The 20,399-nt window shown below is 39.9% G+C and overlaps 1 protein-coding gene across 1 annotated transcript in view; it reads left to right on the top strand.

Annotated features, from left to right (window-relative positions):
* Positions 1-20,399, top strand: part of prom1a (prominin 1a) — a 70,604-nt gene that overhangs the window by 44,409 nt on the left and 5,796 nt on the right. The window contains exons 5-18 of the mRNA XM_070836838.1: positions 6,260-6,380; positions 6,545-6,608; positions 6,967-7,056; positions 9,497-9,726; positions 9,963-10,037; positions 10,156-10,219; positions 10,612-10,771; positions 11,172-11,324; positions 11,889-12,012; positions 12,435-12,538; positions 13,320-13,404; positions 16,726-16,872; positions 18,576-18,647; positions 19,299-19,391. Coding sequence (XP_070692939.1) covers positions 6,260-6,380; positions 6,545-6,608; positions 6,967-7,056; positions 9,497-9,726; positions 9,963-10,037; positions 10,156-10,219; positions 10,612-10,771; positions 11,172-11,324; positions 11,889-12,012; positions 12,435-12,538; positions 13,320-13,404; positions 16,726-16,872; positions 18,576-18,647; positions 19,299-19,391 — 1,582 coding nt within the window. The remainder of the gene's footprint in view (positions 1-6,259; positions 6,381-6,544; positions 6,609-6,966; positions 7,057-9,496; positions 9,727-9,962; positions 10,038-10,155; positions 10,220-10,611; positions 10,772-11,171; positions 11,325-11,888; positions 12,013-12,434; positions 12,539-13,319; positions 13,405-16,725; positions 16,873-18,575; positions 18,648-19,298; positions 19,392-20,399) is intronic.

Genomic DNA, 20,399 nt, shown 5'->3' with positions numbered 1-20,399 from the left:
AGTCCCCTAAAGGGACCATGTGATAATCATTCTGAGCATAGGTGCTGTACACCCAGTGACCGACCATGCGTACGCGTGGCCTTAAATCCAATGAAAATGATACGTGTGTGTGTGTGTGTGTGTCTTTGTACGTAAACACTGTGTTAGTCATTAATCTGCACAGTGTTTTGTGCACCTGGCCCCTGAGCAGTGACGCTCCATGTTGAGTCCACTTAATGGCAGAGGAACACGCTATTAAACCTAATCACTGTGATTCAGCAGGTCAGAACTCCGCGTTCCCTGGAAAGCTATTAAACCTTCAACCGATCAAATTTGTGTTTAGAATTGATTCAGCTTGCGTTTGATTACTTAGCTCACAGTCCACAACTAAATAATCAAATGCAAGCTGAATCAACTCAAAACACAACTTTGCTTGGTCAAGACTTAATTTAGCATAAAAATGTGTTATGAGGTTACGGTTTACAGAGTAAATGAGCTTCTGTGAGTTTGTTCAAATATCATTCCTTCGATGGCTGATGTTTATTCTTAAATCACACCATTAATATTTGGTTCAAAGGTTGATTATTTTCTATAACCCACATCTATCCAGGGAAGGTTTACTGAGCAGAAGTGTGTTTTTAATATCCTTTCTTTCTGCTTTACAAATTACAGAGAGTCTGGTTCTGTAGAATTCAGTGACTCACTTATGATCACTTCAGCAGGACTGATTCTCACCGCTACGTTTGTTTGAGTATGGAAATTGTAGTTAAATGATGGTCTTCAAACTGAGAAGCTGAGAATTTATTCACTGAGCAAGTCAGACTGTTGCTTTAACAAATACCAGTTTCAGGAATTGAAGAAGGTGATTTTCCAATTTGACCACTGCGCCAAAATCTGTTTAACTTTTTTGTATTTTTTTGTTACTTAGGAGAATGAAAATATCCTATTTGACCAAATTTACTGCAACTGGTGTAATGTAACAATGCTTCCAGCTGTTAAATCATTCCTCTCCCTGGTTGCTTTAAAGTTTAATCATAATATTGCATGTAGTTTAGAGGACATATTTGGTCTTTTGGCCTTTCTACAATTCTAAAATACTGCTGGATTTCAGTGACCTTCTGTGGCTGTTTGCACAACTCTGAGCCCTACAGGCTGTTTGGCTCAGAGTTTAGTATTCAAATCATTCCTCGACTGTTTACTGTGGAATTAATGGTCTGTTGTCTCCCATCAAACTACTGCAGCCAGTCCTTAGATGGAACAGACAGCAACTTAAACGGCATCCTTATGAGGCAAACAGAAACTGAGCAATAGCACTTACTTTATTGGGTTGTAGCGGGAAGACAAATAAAACAGTGGATAAAAGGGATATAACAATGGCTACTTGAGTGGGAGGCGCAGTTAAATGGAATACAAACAAGCTAAGCAGAGGCTTAAAGGAATAAAATGGTAACTACTTCAACAGAACTGAATATAGAGGTTCATGGGATTGTATACTGATGAATAAGAAACGTAAAAATTGAGTAAAAAGGGGATGAATATAATGTAAAGACTCGTGTTGATTGGCATGGCTAATGTCACTGACTGCTGAGAAACTATTATTTCAAAATAAGAGTCTTGTCGGCTGATTTATCGTCCCACATAAGTACAAAACAAGCTACTTTGTGCTTTTTTGAATACAGGTCCCTGAGGTCAGGCTTGCACAAAAGTAACTGCAATACTTAACAATTTCCATGTTCAAATATATGAATGTGATGTTTAGAATAAGGCCTTGGACAGTACTTTGGTGTTTAATATTGCATACTGAAGGCTCCCTTATACTTCACATGTATTGTTTGATTCCGTTGTCTACACTGTAGGTCTAAAAATGACACTGCTGGGGGCGCCCCAGTGGCTCACTTGGCAGAACACGTACTATTAAGGCTTAGGCCTTACCACAGCGGCCTGGGTTCATTTCTGGCCTGTGGCTCTTTGCTGCATGTCTTCTCCTTTCCAGTCCATGCTCTTTCACTGTCTAATAAAGCCAAAAGGCCAAAAGAAAACAAATCTTTAGAAATGACACAGCAATGTACAGCACAATTTTGATAGCACTGTTGTTTGTTTTAGAATTATTATAATGACTACAATGATCATTTTCTTACTGAGAGACAGGATAATAGAGGTCCAGTTCCAGCAGTGTGAAAGCAGGGAGGGGCTGAAAGGCAACTGTCCCACTACAGTCACGCTGAATGCAAGCCATTGTTGGAGTTTGTAAAAGCTATGGAGCCACCAGACCATGTAACACTCACTACCCAGCCCCCAGTAGTGGCCTAGATACTGGGGCGCTGCACTAGTTCGCTGCTCTTCTTCATCTGCTGTTGTGGGGTTTCCACCCTGAGGAAGAGTTTCATGTGTCATTTGGCTTTCACTCAAAACGGGAATTACAGCCCTTTTGCAAAGTTGCTAGAGGTGAATCTTCCTCCTGCTGTGTTTGAATTGTCCCCTGTGGCCAATACGAGAAGCACTATCAACAAGCAGCTAGAAGGCCGCGCAGTCGCCGGCCACAGCTGGAGCGAGTGGGTCGGTTTAGGAGTTGCTGATAACAGAGAAATGTGATGATGCAGCACAAACAGGTGAACTGATAAATGGTATTTTTAAAAGGGCAACTGCTATTTTAAAGAGCAACTTTACCCGAGCTACCTGAAAATGACCCTCCAATGTGTAGGAAACAAGTATGATAGGGTCAGTTGAAAGTATTTGTATACATTTGGATTCAATAGGAGTTTCAGCGATATGCCATAGATCTACTTTAGTCAGTTTTAATCCGTTTATAGAAAGAAACTCTTCAATTTGTCAGTATGTGAAAGTTGGTGAAAAGTTATATTCTAAGCCTGAACTTCACATCCTTGTATCTTCTCTTTGCTCCTGCTATGCAATATTAATGCCTTTTTTGAGAGTTTTATGGTGTTGTATATGAAGAGCTGTTCAGCTGAACGGACTAGAGTATTTCTGTCATATATGATATAAAAGACATCGTAAAATTTAAGGTGAATCGGAGGTGACACCACTTGGGGATTGCTTCTTTATTGGCGGCTGAGGCTGACACGCTTCCTGTTGCCTTATTCAGACGTCGTAAGCATCACTGAGAAAGTGGGTTTTCTCACATTCTCTCAACAGCGACGCTCGTGTGTTGTTATTCAGCTCTGGCATGCCTTGCTTGTCATAACGAGTTTGTTCTTTGTTTGATCATTTTGCATTCATACACATATGTATTTCATTCCCTCTTTCTCTCTCCGTTTTATCTCCTGATTTAGTTTCATTACTTCTCAAACAACAGATCTAAACTACAACTAAAACAAGACTATCAAACTCAAACTAACCCTAATTGATTGTGCTGAAGTAAGGTGGACAGTCGTGTACTACACAGCTCGCTGGAATTGCGCTTGGCATTTTTCTCAAAGAGTCTTTGTTTGGCTGCAGATTCCAGTGATCTTGCTGGACACCGGCTAGGAGAGGGAGTGAGCAAGAGACAAAGAAAAAGAGAGAGAGGTGGATAGAGAGACAGAGAGAGAGAGAGAGAGAGTGAGAGAGGGACGTGAGGGCAAAAGAGGAGACAGAGGAAGAGAATAAAGAGGAGAGCGCTGTAGGAATGGTGAGAGAGGGAGACTGAGAAATAGAGGCGCAGTGAAAGAGTCAGATGAAAGCAGACGAGTCAGAGCAGAAAGACAAATGAGAGAGGGCTAGAGAGGCAGAGGAGAGGAAAGTATGGGCTTTGGCCGTGAAGACACAACGACCAGAGACCGAGAGCAGGAAGGTGGAATTGTACATGTAAATGAGAACGGGACAGCATATGTATGGAGTTGTGTACTCGGTGGGTGAGAGAGAGAGAGAGAGAGAGAGAGAGACAGCGGGCAGAGTCGTGCTGGACAAAAGGCTTTTGTTGTGGAAGTGGCCATTTTGAATCTTCTCCTGGTTCTGGATGGCTCCACTTCACTGTGTCCCAGCCTAGTTGTTTGGCCTAGTTTCTCATTAAGTCTCCACTTGTACGATGACGGCTTTTACTCTGTCGGCCTACTCACTATTTATGGCAAACATCAACACAATTCTTCTGGACGTGTCGCAGCTCGATGCCAAACAGACGAAAAGAGTCCCCCCCCCTCCTCCAGGGCAGCACATGATCCTATTTGTTCTTTGAGGGTTATATCAGTGGTTAAGTGTGTGTCTGCCTGTTAGCTACAAACAAACACTTCAACAAGTTTCTTCTTCTTTGTCATTTACTGCAGTTTTGACTCGGCTGCCACTTTAATGGAAGGTGATGGTAGGGTTTCCCTGCCCATCTGACTCAGAGGCAGGTTGCCTTCGTATTACTGACCACAGACTTCGTTGGCAATTCAGACAAAATCACAAAGGCTTTTTTTTTTTGGACACCAAACTATTCACCAACTGCTTTGATGCACAATACAAATACAAATGCCAACACGATTATCAAAAGATAAACAATAATATTTGCAATTTGCAATTTTAATTGTTCACTGAGATTAATTAGCAGTGGTTCATTTGCTATCTGAAGCCAATTTATAGCCGATACACACTGATTTTTGTTGTACTGGCATCAAGTGACACATGTTGGGAGACATTTCAGTTTAGTACGCAATACAATCTAATTTAAATTGTTTATCAAGCATGAATGCCAATAATTGAATGGCTCTAACTTCACAAATGTGAGGTTAAGTGGAGTTTCTCTCTTTTCTATAATTGTAATATAAATATCTTGGGATAGATAGACATTTTACACCATTTGATGATTAAATCATTTATTGAAACGATGAACATATCGACATAATAATTATTAGCCCAACTCTTCTCAAATCTGCCGTGTATTAAACACTGTCGCACATTATAAGTAAACCTGTCAAGAACATCGACTCCTATCTGGTTCCACCTTATCAGTGTACTTCACTGAAAAAGAAAGCGTCTAATACGTGCAGAAAAACACTGCACAATCCCTAATGTGACTAAACGTCTGCAGCATATTTCAGGTTAGATTACGTTTGATTAACAGGATTATATCCACAAAGGGGCTCTCACACAGACAGACGCACACACACAGACACACACACACACAGTACCTCTTCTTCATGCATTAACAATAAGACGATGAACGGTGCATAACCTCACTTTGCATGTACTGCAGTCCCGTACAAAGACGCGCATGCTGTTGTGCATACCTACAGATAGACAGGCCCACATACAGAGACCACTGCCTTTTTACACAGTGAGTCACAACACCATGGTTCATCTCCATTGATCTAAACCTTCCCTGTAGCCTCTGATGAGTCAGCCTTTTTGTCATTCCTTTCTACGAGTCATCTTACATCATTCATGAAGCTTCTTATTCCACTGAGATTCACTGCGTTATACAGCTGTACTGTCAAGAGTTTTAATATTAAGTTTACCATCTGTTCTGACATTAATCACCCCGTGAACCCCGACTATGCTCTCTTGCACACATCCATGCAGCAATAAAACCATACACGTACACACACATGCTCAGTTGCTTGGTGCTGGCTTTGAGATGTTGAGCTGAAAACTCAGCTGGGATGAGAGTGAGTCATGGAAACAGCTTAATATTATGGGCTGTCTTTCCCTTGATGTTGCTCTAGCTAATTAAGCCTTGTACCAAGCTACTCACGTCTGTTTGAAGTATGCAAGAGACTTCCACACTTTAATGGTCTGCTTTATGCAATTCTGTGTTTTCGCATTTAATTTGAATATGTTTACAACCCGGGGACCTCAGATTATACAGATGAGGCCTCGGAGCTTAATGTAGATACACCTGCGTTTTCTGTTTTGAGTTGATTTCCAAATTGCTTGGGAAATAAGCTCTTCCTGAAATTCATCTCTTATTGTCTTGAAAATGCAGCCTACAACCAGCCTCTCGCTGGCAAAAAATTGAATACAAAAGTCATTATTTTATGCAATCGGCAATTTTAATTGTATTCATTTTGAGAGGGACAGAAGAAAGCCGATTATGTTCTAATAACCGTGGTTACAAGAATTGTTTTGTGTAATGCTGACTGTCAAGGAAATTAAGCTCATTCTACAGGTGCACACGCCGGGAGTTCAGAGTAAATGTGGTGGTGCACACTGACCCCTACTGTTGATGGCATGCCATCACTCTGGGGTGTGTTCTGTAACAATACACCCCAGGGCCGCTCTGTAGACTGATGTGGGAGCAGCAGGGTCACTCGTTGGCACACGGAGATCGTAAAGGTCACAGTGTTTGTGTTTGTCGTTTGTTTAGGATCGGAGTGCTGTGTGCATATGCTGCCAACCAGAACCTGAGCTCTCAAGTGAAGAACATACGGAGATTGGTCAACAGCAACATGAGGGACCTGCACACCTTCGCTAATGACACACCAATCGTGAGTGTTTTTGGCATTTGACTGTTTGACATTTTCCCATTTTCTCCATTTCATTTTGACAAATAACATGAAACTGAAATTTTGAGTCCTTGTTGAGACAAATAAACTCATTTCCATCTGCCTCCGTTTGTAAGACTCTGTTGTGTTGTGTTTCCTGTTTGCAGCAAATTGATTACCTAATATCCCAATATGCCACAGCCAAGAACAAAGTCATCTATGACCTAGATAGTAAGTAGACCTCTTCTGTGCCTCTGATAGTGAATTAAGTGGACAGAAAGGATTCACTGGGTTCTTGCTCTTGGACATGCATCATGCTTATTATCTGAATTTACTGTGTCTACTTTCTTTGACTTGTTTTTCCAACTGATTTGTGACATATCTAGGTCTAGATAGCTACAGCGGTGACTGTTATAGAAGATCCCTTGAGTATTTATCCTACTTTTCTCCTGCAGTAGCACTGAAGGCAGTTCTTTCCTGAAAGTTAAGACCTGCAAAAGCAGTATTAAGCAGCAGACATAATAAAGAAATGGGACTTGGACTCATTTTACTGTTTTCTTCTGTTAAACTGATGCTGCGTTCTCTACAGATATAGGTCCATTATTGGGTGGAAGGATACATGATCAGCTGGATAAGGAGGTCCATCCTGCTCTGGACAGAGTTCTCAGTATGGCTGGAGGTACATCAGCGTTTTTTCATTTCCTGTTTTGTTACGATATGATCATGTTATTGCAAACTACTGAAAGCAGGCAACAGTTGCACAACAAAATATCATTCAAGTCATTAAGTGGCACATAGTGTCCTGCCTTACTTATATGGCCAATTCTTTAAGAATAAGATAATTGCACTTAAAAACATGTTGGATTATAACCCAATTATCAGATTTTCTCCATTAAATGTATGCTGTGGTAGGATTTTAAAATCACTCGTTAAGGTTGAAATATTACTCAGAAATATATATGAATATAATATGTGGTTACTCAGGTCAGTGACTTAATAAAAGCTGTAACTTGCAATAATCAGATTTTTTTTTAATCTTTATATTTTATGCTTTTTTATAAAGTGAAAATCGAGAGAGCCATCAAAGGTAACATTTATTCAGTGACTGGACAATTACCCACAATCCTTTGACCCCTGACCTTGTGAACTTTGACACTGGTGTTGCTCCTGTGATTTGTTCCCTTGTGATCTTCCTTAAACACCTCGACATATCTGAGCATCTTATTTAAAACAACCAGTTAATACATTAAAACTGCACTATGCAATATCAGCCTCTGGTGACCATTAATGACCATAATTATGTGTGATGAACGTCACAATCCAGAAATGATGTTAAGTGGTATCAGTTGCGTGCCTCTTCTTCAATTAAAAGATCTTCTTTCAGGAGAAATATTTCTATTTCTTCTTAAGATCGAATTCAGAGATATTTCCTAGTGCTGTCACCAGATAAATAGTTTTTTATGGGTAAACAGAATTAATCTGTGGCTTTTCCTATGTATGCATATTAACAGATATGATTCCCTTTCCATAAAAATTCTTATCTTGTGCAGTTTTAAGTTAATGGCATCACCAGATCATGCCAAAACCCCACATAACCAACCTGCATCTGGACATCTCCCTTTTTACTTCAGTTGTGTCTCCCCCAATGTGAAGTGAGCGTCCAAAGTGGTGTGTTTGTGTGACCGGTCCTGTATTTTGACTGTATCTTAACTCTCAGCACAAACTCCAATGCACTCCAATGCAAATTAACCATGAAAGTACTGTTTTATTTAGTTACTGTATGTATTACAACTAGCAGCTGTTTTGTTTCTGCATAACTGAAACAAACTATTAAATAGCAGTCAGCAAGCATGCAGACTGATCAGGTAGTAAAATGTCTGACAACAGATGTTCTAATGGTTAGTACAGTTGTGTTCCTACTGGGCCTGAGTCGAGCAGTCTGAAGTTCTTAGTATGATATACAAACATTGTGTCTGATTGCTAAGGACTAAGATTAGAATAATAATAACAGTAATTGGAGGAAGTAGAAGTGAATGTGGCATTTAGCATCCATTAGTGTATTCACTCCCTCCTGTGCTGCACAGCATTTATCCACGTGATAGTAAGTCACTGTTTCCTCTCCTACACTCCTGCATGTTTTATAACAATGTTCAAGGATGCCAGTGTTTTCTGCATTCTTTGTCCTGTTTAATTTTTTAAAAATGTTTGCTGCAGGCTACTCTGTGACTGTTGACTAACACTGGCTGTTGTCTTGTGATGCATTCAATTGCTTAGGGACAGAGTTAGTTACTAACAGCAACAATGTTTAATAGAAGCTAACAAATTCACATTATTCATAGCAATCCTGTTTGGTTACTGTTTGCCGACAGCAATGCTGTTTGGCAGTCAAAAGTCCAATTTTAGACGCTGGAGATTCACATTAGCATGTGAACACAGATACACTCCAAATGCCTAACACTAGGGTTTGGACCTGAAACTCAGCATGATAATATCATAGCACATAAAGCTCGGCTCAGGACCAGTCTGTCCTAAGAGTGCATACTTTGTGTCCTGTATGGGTCTGTGCTTTTGTGTCACATATGTCAATATGAGATGGTGCTACTTTAACAGGTAGTAAAGCTGTTTTACTGGTAAAACAAACGTGTTTAAATGCCTCAGAAACATTGGCTTTATAGCTGACAGAAGAGTTATTTTACTATTCTGAATAGAAGAGCACTGATATACCTCCTGTTGTAAAAATTCCCCTGATTTTCCCAGAACAGATCTAAAAGGTTTAAATAAAATATTCAGTCACTTCGCAGCTGAGCTATGCAGTCTGGGGCTCATGGAACGAAAGCCTTTCCTGACAGCTCCTTCAGTTTTACATTTTACTACAAAATTTGTGTTACTTAATAAGAAAAGTCTATTTGTTTCCAATGTAGTTGAGTGGGTAAGACCCTCTAACTATATAAACAACTGCTTGACTAATTACATTTTAAAGGAACAATCTATACAATGGGAATTGTCTTACTCGATTACTTTACTGCTTCGATGGGTATTTTTCACTCACATTCTCGTTTTCCTCTCATAACAGCGACACAGTCCGCTTTCAATCTCATCTGTGCTTTCTTTCAATTCAGCCATGCGAGAAACAAAGGAGGCCCTGGAGAACGTCAGCGTGGGTCTGGAGGTCCTCCAGGAGGGAACGGGGAAACTCAATTTCAACCTGAGCCTGGTCCGGACCAGTATCAACCGCACCCTCAATGACCCGGGGTGTCATGACGAAGAGTCAGACGCCACCTCCGCCCAGCTGTGCCGAAACATCCGCCAGTCACTGTCCCAGCTGAAGATCAGTGCCAACTTCACACGGGTAGAAAACTGAACGAAACACAGTCTGATATGCAGATTGAATGCTATGGACACAAACATAAATATTCTTCCATCTCGAGTGCAAATTAAAAATTTCAATGCACTGATTCGGTTTTTCACTGACTGCATGATGTTCTCAAGCATTACTGCAAGATAGGAAAGGGACCAAGGAATATTAACCAAGGGAGGTTGTATTTTGATAATTTATCACTGTTTCCCTGTCTGTTTATGCTTTAGCTTCCCAATGTGAACACTCAGATGGAAAAGGTGACAGAGGTGTTGAGAACAGACCTCAGTGCTATCGTCCAAAGGGTGAGCTTTTATTATTCTTATTTTCTTCCACTGTTTACATTGTCAGTCTGTTATGTTACTAAAATCACTGTGCCTCAGTTTATCTTAAGTGTTACCAGACTTCCTTTTCCTCTTGCAGGGCTACTCCTCTCTGAACAACACACCACACATGGTAATTGAACAGACCAGAAGTGTCGTGGAAAGTAGGTGACATTTTACTAAAATCCTTTTTATACAAGCAAACACAAATAATTCCACTCCATCCATCTAATTACTCCTGTTTTCTGTTTTATTGTCATTTCTTCTTCTGCCTCGTCAATTTGAGAAAGATTTGGTGGACTTGAACTTTGAGTTTGCACTTTAGGATTTCAGCGTAAAAATATATACCCTGCTTAAAATGTATAACGCTTGACAGTGTGGTATCATTTAATACAAGCCAATCAGAAACAAGGCAAACCACTAAACACGAGCATGTTACTGAGTATTGAATTTCAAGTCTTGACGGATGCAGCTGGCGGCTTTATTTACTTGTCCTGTATCTTTAATCGCGCCATTTACTGAAACTGATGGATTAATTGATTGATCTGTCGTGCAGACGTGCAGGGTTTGGTGGACGGCATTGGCAATAATATCAGCAGCTTCTCCAAGATGTTCCCTGTGCAGAGTTGCCTGTCCAACTTCACTATCTTCATTAGCCATGCCCATGCCAAGATTGAGGACTTCTACCCTGAAATTGACAGAATGGACTTCTACAGGTACACTGACATGAGATAAATAATAACATACCTAGAAACTGTAAAATAAGTCTTTTTTACTTGCTACTGTAAAAGTAATATGTGCTCTATAAGCTTGAACTAATATTTTGCATTTATAAAATATTCATATTATGTCTACATTTATTTAATCTAATGCGGTGGAATGAAACTCAAGATGACATATGAGTTGTTTTAAAAGCTTTGAATCAGATTTTTCTTTTAAAATATTTAGCTTATGTGCTGTTTTATATAGAGGGAGCAGGCAGTGCTTCGCTGTCTTGCTCAAGAACACTTAAGCGGGACACACAGATGCTTACATACACTTCAGCTGTGATGATGATGATATTGTCCCATTTCTGTTAAGGCCTCCCTTGGTTAAACCTTTGCCTGCTGCTTACAGGTGGATTGGCTGTATTGCCCTTTGCTGCATGGTGGTCCTGGTCCTGGCCTTCAACTACCTGGGCCTGCTGTGTGGCACCCTGGGATACGACAAGCACGCCTCACCTACGACCAGAGGCTGCATCTCCAATACCGGAGGAACGATGCTCATGGCGTGAGTTGTTTGTCCACATGACAGGCGCCATCACTTCATATCATTATCATAACTATGATCTTAATCATGTCAAAGATCTGACGACTATTGCTGTCCAAGAAGAACGCGAAGGCAAAGAAAGCATTTGTAAAATAATATCTGTGCAAATTGATGCAGATCTTGTTGGCACTACATGCAAAACCTGTTCCAATAAGAGGAATATCTTGTTTGTGCATTGCATTGTGTTCGCACAAAAATATAGGTTTCCCAAACGATGAAGTACCATATGGACTTTAGGGGCCTCTCCCAAAAGGCAACAGCAATAATTTTACAGTCTTTCCCTCAGTGTACTTTAAATGTGCTAATTTTTGTATTGTGCTATGGCTAATTTGAGATACTGATTCTGATCCAAGATAAACTCCAATTAGAACTGCTCCTTATAATTACTCTTGTCCTCCTTTACACTGTCAACATTCATTTTACATATTTAACCTCCGGTCTGCCCACTCCACTACTGCTTCACTTGCACCCGTCATTGTTCTGTACTTTGGCTGTACCTGACGGCCTGTCTGTCCTTCCCCACAGTGGCGTGGGATTTAGCTTCATCTTCACCTGGGTGCTGATGGGGCTGGTTACCATCACCTTCCTGGCTGGAGGAAACATGGAGAAACTTGTTTGTGAACCGTTCCACACCAAAGAAGTCTTCAAGGCAAGTCAAAAGGCCACCTAGAAATGATACAGGATTTAAATCTTACTGAAACTTACATGTACATCTTAAGTCGCAGGTTGACTTGATTTTCATGCAGAATATATTTCTTTGTGTTTGATGCAAAGTGCCTTGGACTGTATGGAGCTGCAAACGTTAGTCAATTAACCGATTAACAGAAACCTAATTGGCAACTAGTTTAATGCGTACATGCATCTTTCATTTTAGATTAAAAAAAAGAGAACACAGGAAAATGTGAAGCAAGATTGCGGCTTTGTTTGGGTCTGTGTTTTGATCTAGAATCACGCTGGTTTTCCCTTTAATTCTACTCAGCAGATTTGGAGCCAAGTGTATTTAATATACTGACTGATCCTATTCGCTTCCCGTGGGATTCATTGATCACACATCCTCTTTCTCGCTCTCAGGTTGTGGACACCCATTATCTGGTCAACCCAGAGTGGAAGAACTTCATCCCTGGCTACATGTACAACGACTCTGACCTGGAGCTGACGGCAGAGAGCTTGTACAGGCAAAGAAAACTAATTTTTTATTTAGGTGACGGTGCATCTGCCACCTTTGCTTTGGTGATGATTAACTAGACACACAGCCTTTTTCACATTTGTCCTCTCTGCATTTCATGTTTACATTTGGTTAGAAAACTGAAAGGATGCAGCAAGACAAGCTCTTAATTCAGCTTGGGCTGTAGAATTACTAAATGATGCAGATTTTTTCATTTTGCTTAAATTTTCTGCTTTGGTGCAGGCACTGGGTCAGGCATCAAGCGTGCAACCGAATATTTTATTTCCATTGACGAGGACGCAAATGAGAGAGCTGCTATTAACCTTGAGTAGCTAATTAGCATATTCTTTCTGCACTATCTGTGCCGCTTTTCTTCAGCCTCTTTCTCAGGGATTACATCAGCTTTCATCATCTCCCTCCAGTGAGAACCTGCATATCCTCAGTAACTGGGACTGCAGACTTGCAGTCATTATATTTCCAAATACAGCAGTGTTGCCTCAACAAGTACAACAGTGCTAATACTGTGTACATTATGTGAGTCTATATGGTATGTGGCAGCCCAAATGTTATCATGGAATATTTATCTTTCACATATTAGCAAATATTCCGTGCTTTTGAGGAACATTACACTGTTTTGTATCAGGAAACATGTCAGTGTGTCATGTACTTCCAGGCAATTTCACTTGGTGGCAGCAAATATTTTCACACTGAAACTTTGAAGTTGACATTTCCTCTCTCTCTCTCTCTTCCCTTTTCTCTGTTGTTCATGTTTATGCACGTGTCTTTCTTAGTACTTGCAAAGAAAACAAAGGCATCTACTCTGCCATGCGTCTGGACAAAGTCTTCAACATCTCCACTTTCCTGAACACCACAATGGTCAGTAAACTCACATGTCGTCATATGTTGTTGGGCTGTCTGAGCGTCTGTTTGTATCCGTTTATCCAGTGGGACCTAACTGATGGGGACATAATTTTAGAAATAACCAAACCTGAAATTTAAGTTTTACTGTAAAACACTCTGAATCCATTGTGGAAAAGACAAATTACAACGATAATCAGTCATCACATTAGGCCAAAACATGGTGCTATGATTTACCCGATCAAAGGTTTAAGTTACAAACAATTTCTTGAGTTCTGATGAAGTCACTTTCATGCCAAATATACAGACAATGTCCTTATAGGGCTGAAACTAACGATTATTTTCATAGCGATTAATCTGTCAATTATTTTCTCGATCAATCAAGTAGTTGTTTTTCAAAAACTCAATGTTTCTCAAAGATGATATCCTCAAATTTCTCACTTTGTCCCCAACCCAAAGATATGCTATATGATAGTTATGAACCAGAAAGTATTCACATTTAAGAAGCTAGAATCAAATACGTTTAACGAATCAATCAATTATCAAAACAGTTGCGATAAATATATTTAATAGTTCACAATTTAGCAATTAATTGTTAATACTCACAGGCATTTTGCTGACCTCTCAATGCCATTATGTTATTAATAAGCACAATAAGTAAAGGAGCTCAGTTTCTTCAGCTGTAGGAAATCTTTATTATTGACTGCATAAAGCTTCATAAACATGACCTAATGGTTTCTTGGCTGAAAAAACAAAGTGTGCTGACGGCCGATAGCTTTAACATGCCTCAGCCCTTACCTCAGTGTGTGCCTGAGACATTACATTGATGTAAGTTTCTATTTCTTTTTCACCCTGAGCCAGCCAAGTCTGCCTGCCCAACATGTTTAGTACTTTCCTCCCCATTAGCAAGATTGTCTCGGCTCTTTTTAGCCAACAGCTGATATGTCCCGTGGTGCGTCTGGTTCTGCACATTGGTCATTTGTCTTCATCTAATGCCTGCAAATGTTTTATGTTTCCAGTGTGACACCCTACCTGGCAGAACTGCAGTAAAACAGACGCCATCACTTGTGCTATATAACCTATAAATCTTACAAAATGATGAAGCTCTTTTAATATATTAAGTAATACGGACTGTTTTGTTGGATCTTTGCTGCCAGAATCTAAATTGTGAATTTCTGTCTATTCCACATCTTCATGTAAAAAGAAGGGGTGATGACATGCAGTTCATTTCCATAGTGACAGTCTAAAAAAATATTGGCCTCATTCTCAGATTGCAATTCACCAGTGATTTCATGCAATACTCTGCTTAAGTTTGGTCACTTGTACTGAGAAATGGTGACAGCACTGTAGTGTCACTTTTGCCAATAATATTAGAAAATGTAAATCACACCAACTTTCACTTCTCCTGCTACCATCATAATATCTTATTGTTTGAGCAAAACCTTTTGCTTTTACATTACTGTACACCAGAAATCATATTCTTGCATATCATTGGGCTTTCTGTTTAATAAAACGTATTATCAAACACATATACATCATCAAACGGTACTTAGGGCTTAATTCTGGTACAGGGTTGTCTTTGTGCATGCCAATCTAGACTTGAATTGCGGAAGAATAATCCTCATTAAGACTCTGGGGATTGGTTGAGCGCATTGTTGCCAAACTACCTGTTTCAAAATCCAATTTTACTTGCTGACTCTCCCTCCGTGCAACAGTTGTAGTCATCTCCACAAAAACAACACACATATCTAAAACATACCAAGCGGCTAACACCGGCCTTTTCCTTATTAACACAATTGGGTCACTTGAGTCCGGTTTTAGTTTACGGTTAACCCCCAGAACAGGCTGACGCTAGCTGCCTGAACATCACAGGCTGCTGAATCGTGTGTCAACGTCGCGGCATGTTGGACCGGACAAGACTGGCCTGTAAACACATTCCAGTAAATGTGGGAGCTGCGTTTTTTTACGGATAAAAAAATGGATGTAGGATATGAATACATCACTGATTGAGATCGGTCGAGAAGTATAAACGTCACTGTGATTTTTATCCCAAAATACTGCAGCTCGTTTATGAGCCAAGGCCTGTGTTACCATGGTTACAGGCCAGTCTTCCCGGTCCAATATGTCGGCGATGTTGACGTAGCATAGTAGTAGTACGTTTTTAAGCTAGCTAATGAGCAAGCTAGATGCAAATATCTCAAGCTAGCGTTTTTCGATTACATTTCCTTTCATTTATGATTGTCAATTAATCTCCTATTAACTTGATAACCAATAATTTTACTAATCGTAATTCACCTACTTGCAGCTGTTGAGCGCATGCGTTACGCCACGTCAAAGACGTCACGTCGTTCACGCAGTAGCTGCTGCGTCATAGCGCTTTGGGCTTTTCCGGTTTCTGTTGGCTGATCACACTAATAATACACTCTCTTGTGGCCCAGGTCTCTAAATGCAAATGTAAATTAGTTTCACAGTTGTGATTTAACTTACACCAAATCATATGAAATCTTTAGATTCATGCTGTTGAAAACTTATTTTGATATAAAATCATAATTTCAGACATTTCAGGCAAGTTGTATGTGTGTGTGTGTGTGTGTGTGTGGGGGGGGGGGGGGGGGGGGGGGGGGGGGGCGGGGCATTATGCTTTAATGTTGGACATGTTTTAGTTTTAAGGGAAATCCAACCCATCGACATACAGTTATGGTCACTACCATTTCATCTTAGGAACAAACAACTTTTTTGCCAACATTTTTGTTGTGTTTTCTGTGCCACAAGAAAGGGCATGGCACATGTTTTCTGCTTTGGTGGTGAAATTACATTTCTTTATTGTTACTGACTCTTCGTAGAAATTTTGCTTCAACTTGTGTCTGCCCAGTTTTGCTTTCTCATGGTTTTGTATCTAGTTAGTAGAAAAATGCATTCCAGTTAGTTTAATTGTTCCTACTAAGGCAAAGATATTTATTTTATAGCAGCTTTCAACAGCAACACGATACAAAGTGCGCCACATAAGACAGAAAAGGCATTAAGACAAGATATTACAGAAACATGAAGCACTAAAAGAAGTTATTGTGTGCAGAAACGCATTAATAGTAACTAACAGCAGAAACAACATCAGGGAATACCATTCTAGTGGCATATGTGGGCTTCCATCCAAACCACATTTCTTAAGATCTTTGGTCACCCTAGTACCAACATTTGTTTTGTGTTTTTCTTAGCCTTTCATTATTTTACTGACCTTTATGTATAGTTACAGTTATTCCCTGTTTCTGTTGTACACAGACCTGAACTGTGATCAATAAGCAAGCTTTTCAAACCTATTTCTGTGCCCTTTTTTGTTCACAGTTTACCAAGGATGTGGTGGGTCAGCTGGAGAGGGTTAAGATCGACCTGAGGGGAATAATCCTGCTCGAGGCTGAGGGGAAGCAGAACCTCCTGGATTTCTCTGAAGCAGGGCTGTCAGAAATCAATTATGCAGACTACCTGGAAGAGGTGACACACACACACACACACGCACATAACACAAGCACAAATAGGACTCACCAAACGTGCGTGAATGAGAGGACACATTAAAAAGACACAACATACAAATTCAGAAACAGCACATTTGAGCTGAAAACACTCAAAACACAAGGAAAGATGACTTAGTGTCTCAATATTTATATTAAGTCAACGTTTCACAGATACTTGGCTATTATTTCGAGAAAGTTTCTTGTTGTAATGACATTACACAATTTTGTTTCATCGCAGTGGTGGAAATGGGTTTCCATAACATACAGATACATACACACGTTAACAAATGACTGAAAATTAGAGAATAAATCAAATAAATTGTTGTTATATTTCATTGGGAATTGAACCCAAACAGACCTCATGGTAAGAGCATCTTGGTGCTGCTCCGGCTAACATACAAATATCCTTTCACAGCGTTTCCTCAGTTCATAGGCATATAATTTGATTTACTTATTTATTTACAACGCCATGGGAGCCCATTGGTGGATTTCGGTGTCCTTAGTTTCTAAAGTCAGTGAGTGTTCATCCAGAACGTAACAGCGCTGCCTAAACAGAGACAGTTTCTGGGAGCAGTCTGTCTCTGTCTCTGACTCTGCCATGGCTTCAGGAGGCTGTATGATCAGTAAAGGTTGGCTCTGTCTGTCTGAATACAAACACCAGATATTTGTGAAAGATCAGTGTAAATATTGATCAAAGATTGTTTTATACATATACAAATGTTATTGTATTACAGTTGTACTTTCATGGTATGTTACCAGAAATAGCTTGGCTCCCATGGGCTCGGTTTAACAGCCTCCTCCTTGGCTGTCAGTTAACATACAGCAGGCAGCCGAGCTTTACCTAATATGAGCTGCAACATGACGCGGTGCACCGGGTTCTGTTGAGCACCACTGATGCTCGATCACCCAAAAGCTTTCCTGCCAAGGTAAAGAGTGTGTAGGAACAAGCCGGGACTTGGCATTCCCTGTCTTCTCCAACATTACATGCCAGCTTCACTTTGAGTCACGTCCTAAGAGAGCAACAAAAATAGCTTTAAGGACTCCATTCAAGTGTACCACCTGTCATGATATAAAACTCACACACCGTCCTAAAGTCAGGATGAGAGATGCTTGCTACTCTGCACTTTTCATTTTTAATCCATTCTGGGAATAAAAATTAAAGATATACTGTAAGTCATATGTCCAGAGAATTATGCAGCTTTCTAACCTCTCTATTTATTATGTGAGTTTTATATACTCGACAGCTTTACGGAAAGCTGAAAATGGGGCCAATATTTCTTTGTTATTTGTATAATAAATATGAACTCTTCATTAAAATTAAGTTATTTAAATACTTATAAAGAATTAGGTTTCCTCCTTAAGAAAATGCTGGAGGATTATGCCTTGGCGTGGTTATAAAATGTCATGCTGCTTCACTGATCTGTTTTTAAAACAGCTTAGTCATATTCATCTAAAAGTTTCTTTATTCATTATTCTTTAAATGAATAGTTGGTGGGAGTCTTTAAATGTGTGTAACAAAAGCAACGCCGTGAACAAAAATAAAAGAAGTAACATCATAGTTATGTGATCTATTATCTAATGACTGACTGAATCATTGAAAAACAAAAAAGATCTGAGCACTTTGCCCCTGAGAGAAGAATGTTTACAAGATCTTTTTTTCTCTTCATACCTGCTTATCTTCAGGTCAACAAAGGAGTCACTGTGGTGGACCTGCTCTCATTTGCCAGAGAGCTGGAGGCCCAAACAGACCTCATGGTAAGAGCATCTTGGTGCTGTTCCGGCTAACATACAAATATCCTTTCACAGCGTTTCCTCAGTTCATAGGCATATAATTTGATTTACTTATTTATTTACAACGCCATGGGAGCCCATTGGTGGATTTCGGTGTCCTTAGTTTCTAAAGTCAGTGAGTGTTCATCCAGAACGTAACAGCTCTGCCTAAACAGAGACAGTTTCTGGGAGCAGTCTGTCTCTGTCTCTGACTCTGCCATGGCTTCAGGAGGAGGGTTTCAGGAAGGTAACACAACACATTTATTCACCTCTAAATGGCAAGTCCTGTAGGATCCTCCTGACGGATGGAGCTCACACTTTACTCAAAGTAAAGATGCTACAGGTACTCATAATTAAGACAAAATCTATGAACTGCTGCCCTTTTCATTGTAAAGTTCCTGCGTCTGATGCCTATATATGACTGGATCTCTCTTAAATGAAAGAAGACGGATTTGACTTTTGGACTCATGAGAAACTCAGTAATTTACTATTATTGGCCAGCAAGGAAAACAATAAGCATGTCCAAGTCTCTGACATGACTTGTAGTTTATGTGCTGAAAAGTGTCCTTCAGCACTTTGATAAATGCATGCCTCTCTGTGTGTGTGTGTGTGTGTGTGTGTGTGTGTGTGTTTCAGCCCAGAGGCGCTCTGCAGACCTCTCTGAAAGGCCACGTCGGCACTCTAAGGCAGATCCACAGTCAACAGATCATCCCTATGGGCCAGGCCATGGTAAAGCCCTGCTGTGTGTCCAGATATTCACGCCTAGCTGGACTCTTGGTTGTTAGTCCGATCTTCTGTGTAGTCATCCCCCTAAAAGAAACCACTTAAAAATTATGCAAAAACAGCAAGTTGGATAATTCTATTGTTTTGTCCTGATTTTTCTTCTTTATCTCAACAACTGGGAAAAGCTTAACTGGCATGATATCAGGATAATATTCACAACAAAACAAGACGTGTGCTTTGTATAAACTTTTTTTTAACTTAATAGTTTCTTGAGTTTGGCAGTCGTACATAAATCCAGCATAAAAGAAGCAAGTACCAAGTTTCTCACCCACACCGTGCCCTCAAAAGACCAGAGTGCAGTGTAGCCACTGGGCATGTTGTATTTCAACTGAGGGATACTTTTTGTTACAGCTCCTATTTTACTTTTGCTGCAGGCACAAGTAAATGCAGTGCATCGTCATCTATTCCTTACTGGGGGCTTGCTTAAAGGCACTAAAGGGAAAATGAATAACTTCAGAAGACACATGACAGAAATGACCAGAACGAAAGTGTGCAAAAGTAGATTTTGCCTTTAAGGGTATATTGTCTCTCTCACTTACTTTTATATGTACACTGGAGTAAGTTTTATCTATTGCCAGCATGATAGATAGGAACTTTAAATACACTTTAATGCTGCTTTAATCGATATTTTTATATTAAAAAAGATCAAATCCCCATACTTTTCTTATCCTACAGCATGTGTCATCAAACACATCATGCCTGTGAAAAACCAAATGAAATATTCAGTTTTCTTTTCTCTGTCTTTTTTTTTTTAAATAACACCAAGAGTTTACAGCAACTTGCAATTCAGACAAGCAGTGATGGCCTTCAACACAGCTTTTACAACAGCCTTTTCATGTTTTTCTTTGTTTGTTGTTCACTTTCAACTTCAAGAAATATGTTAGAGCGAGGGTAAGCAGAAATGTGTCCATCCTGTGTATTTAGTGTACCCATCCATTATCTGGAACATTTAGT

This window comes from Pempheris klunzingeri, chromosome 9, assembly GCF_042242105.1.
Source record: "Pempheris klunzingeri isolate RE-2024b chromosome 9, fPemKlu1.hap1, whole genome shotgun sequence".
Classification (NCBI taxonomy): Eukaryota; Metazoa; Chordata; class Actinopteri; order Acropomatiformes; family Pempheridae; genus Pempheris; species Pempheris klunzingeri.
The sequence above is the reverse complement of the archived record's forward strand: the minus strand, read 5'-3'. Positions and strand labels throughout refer to the sequence as shown.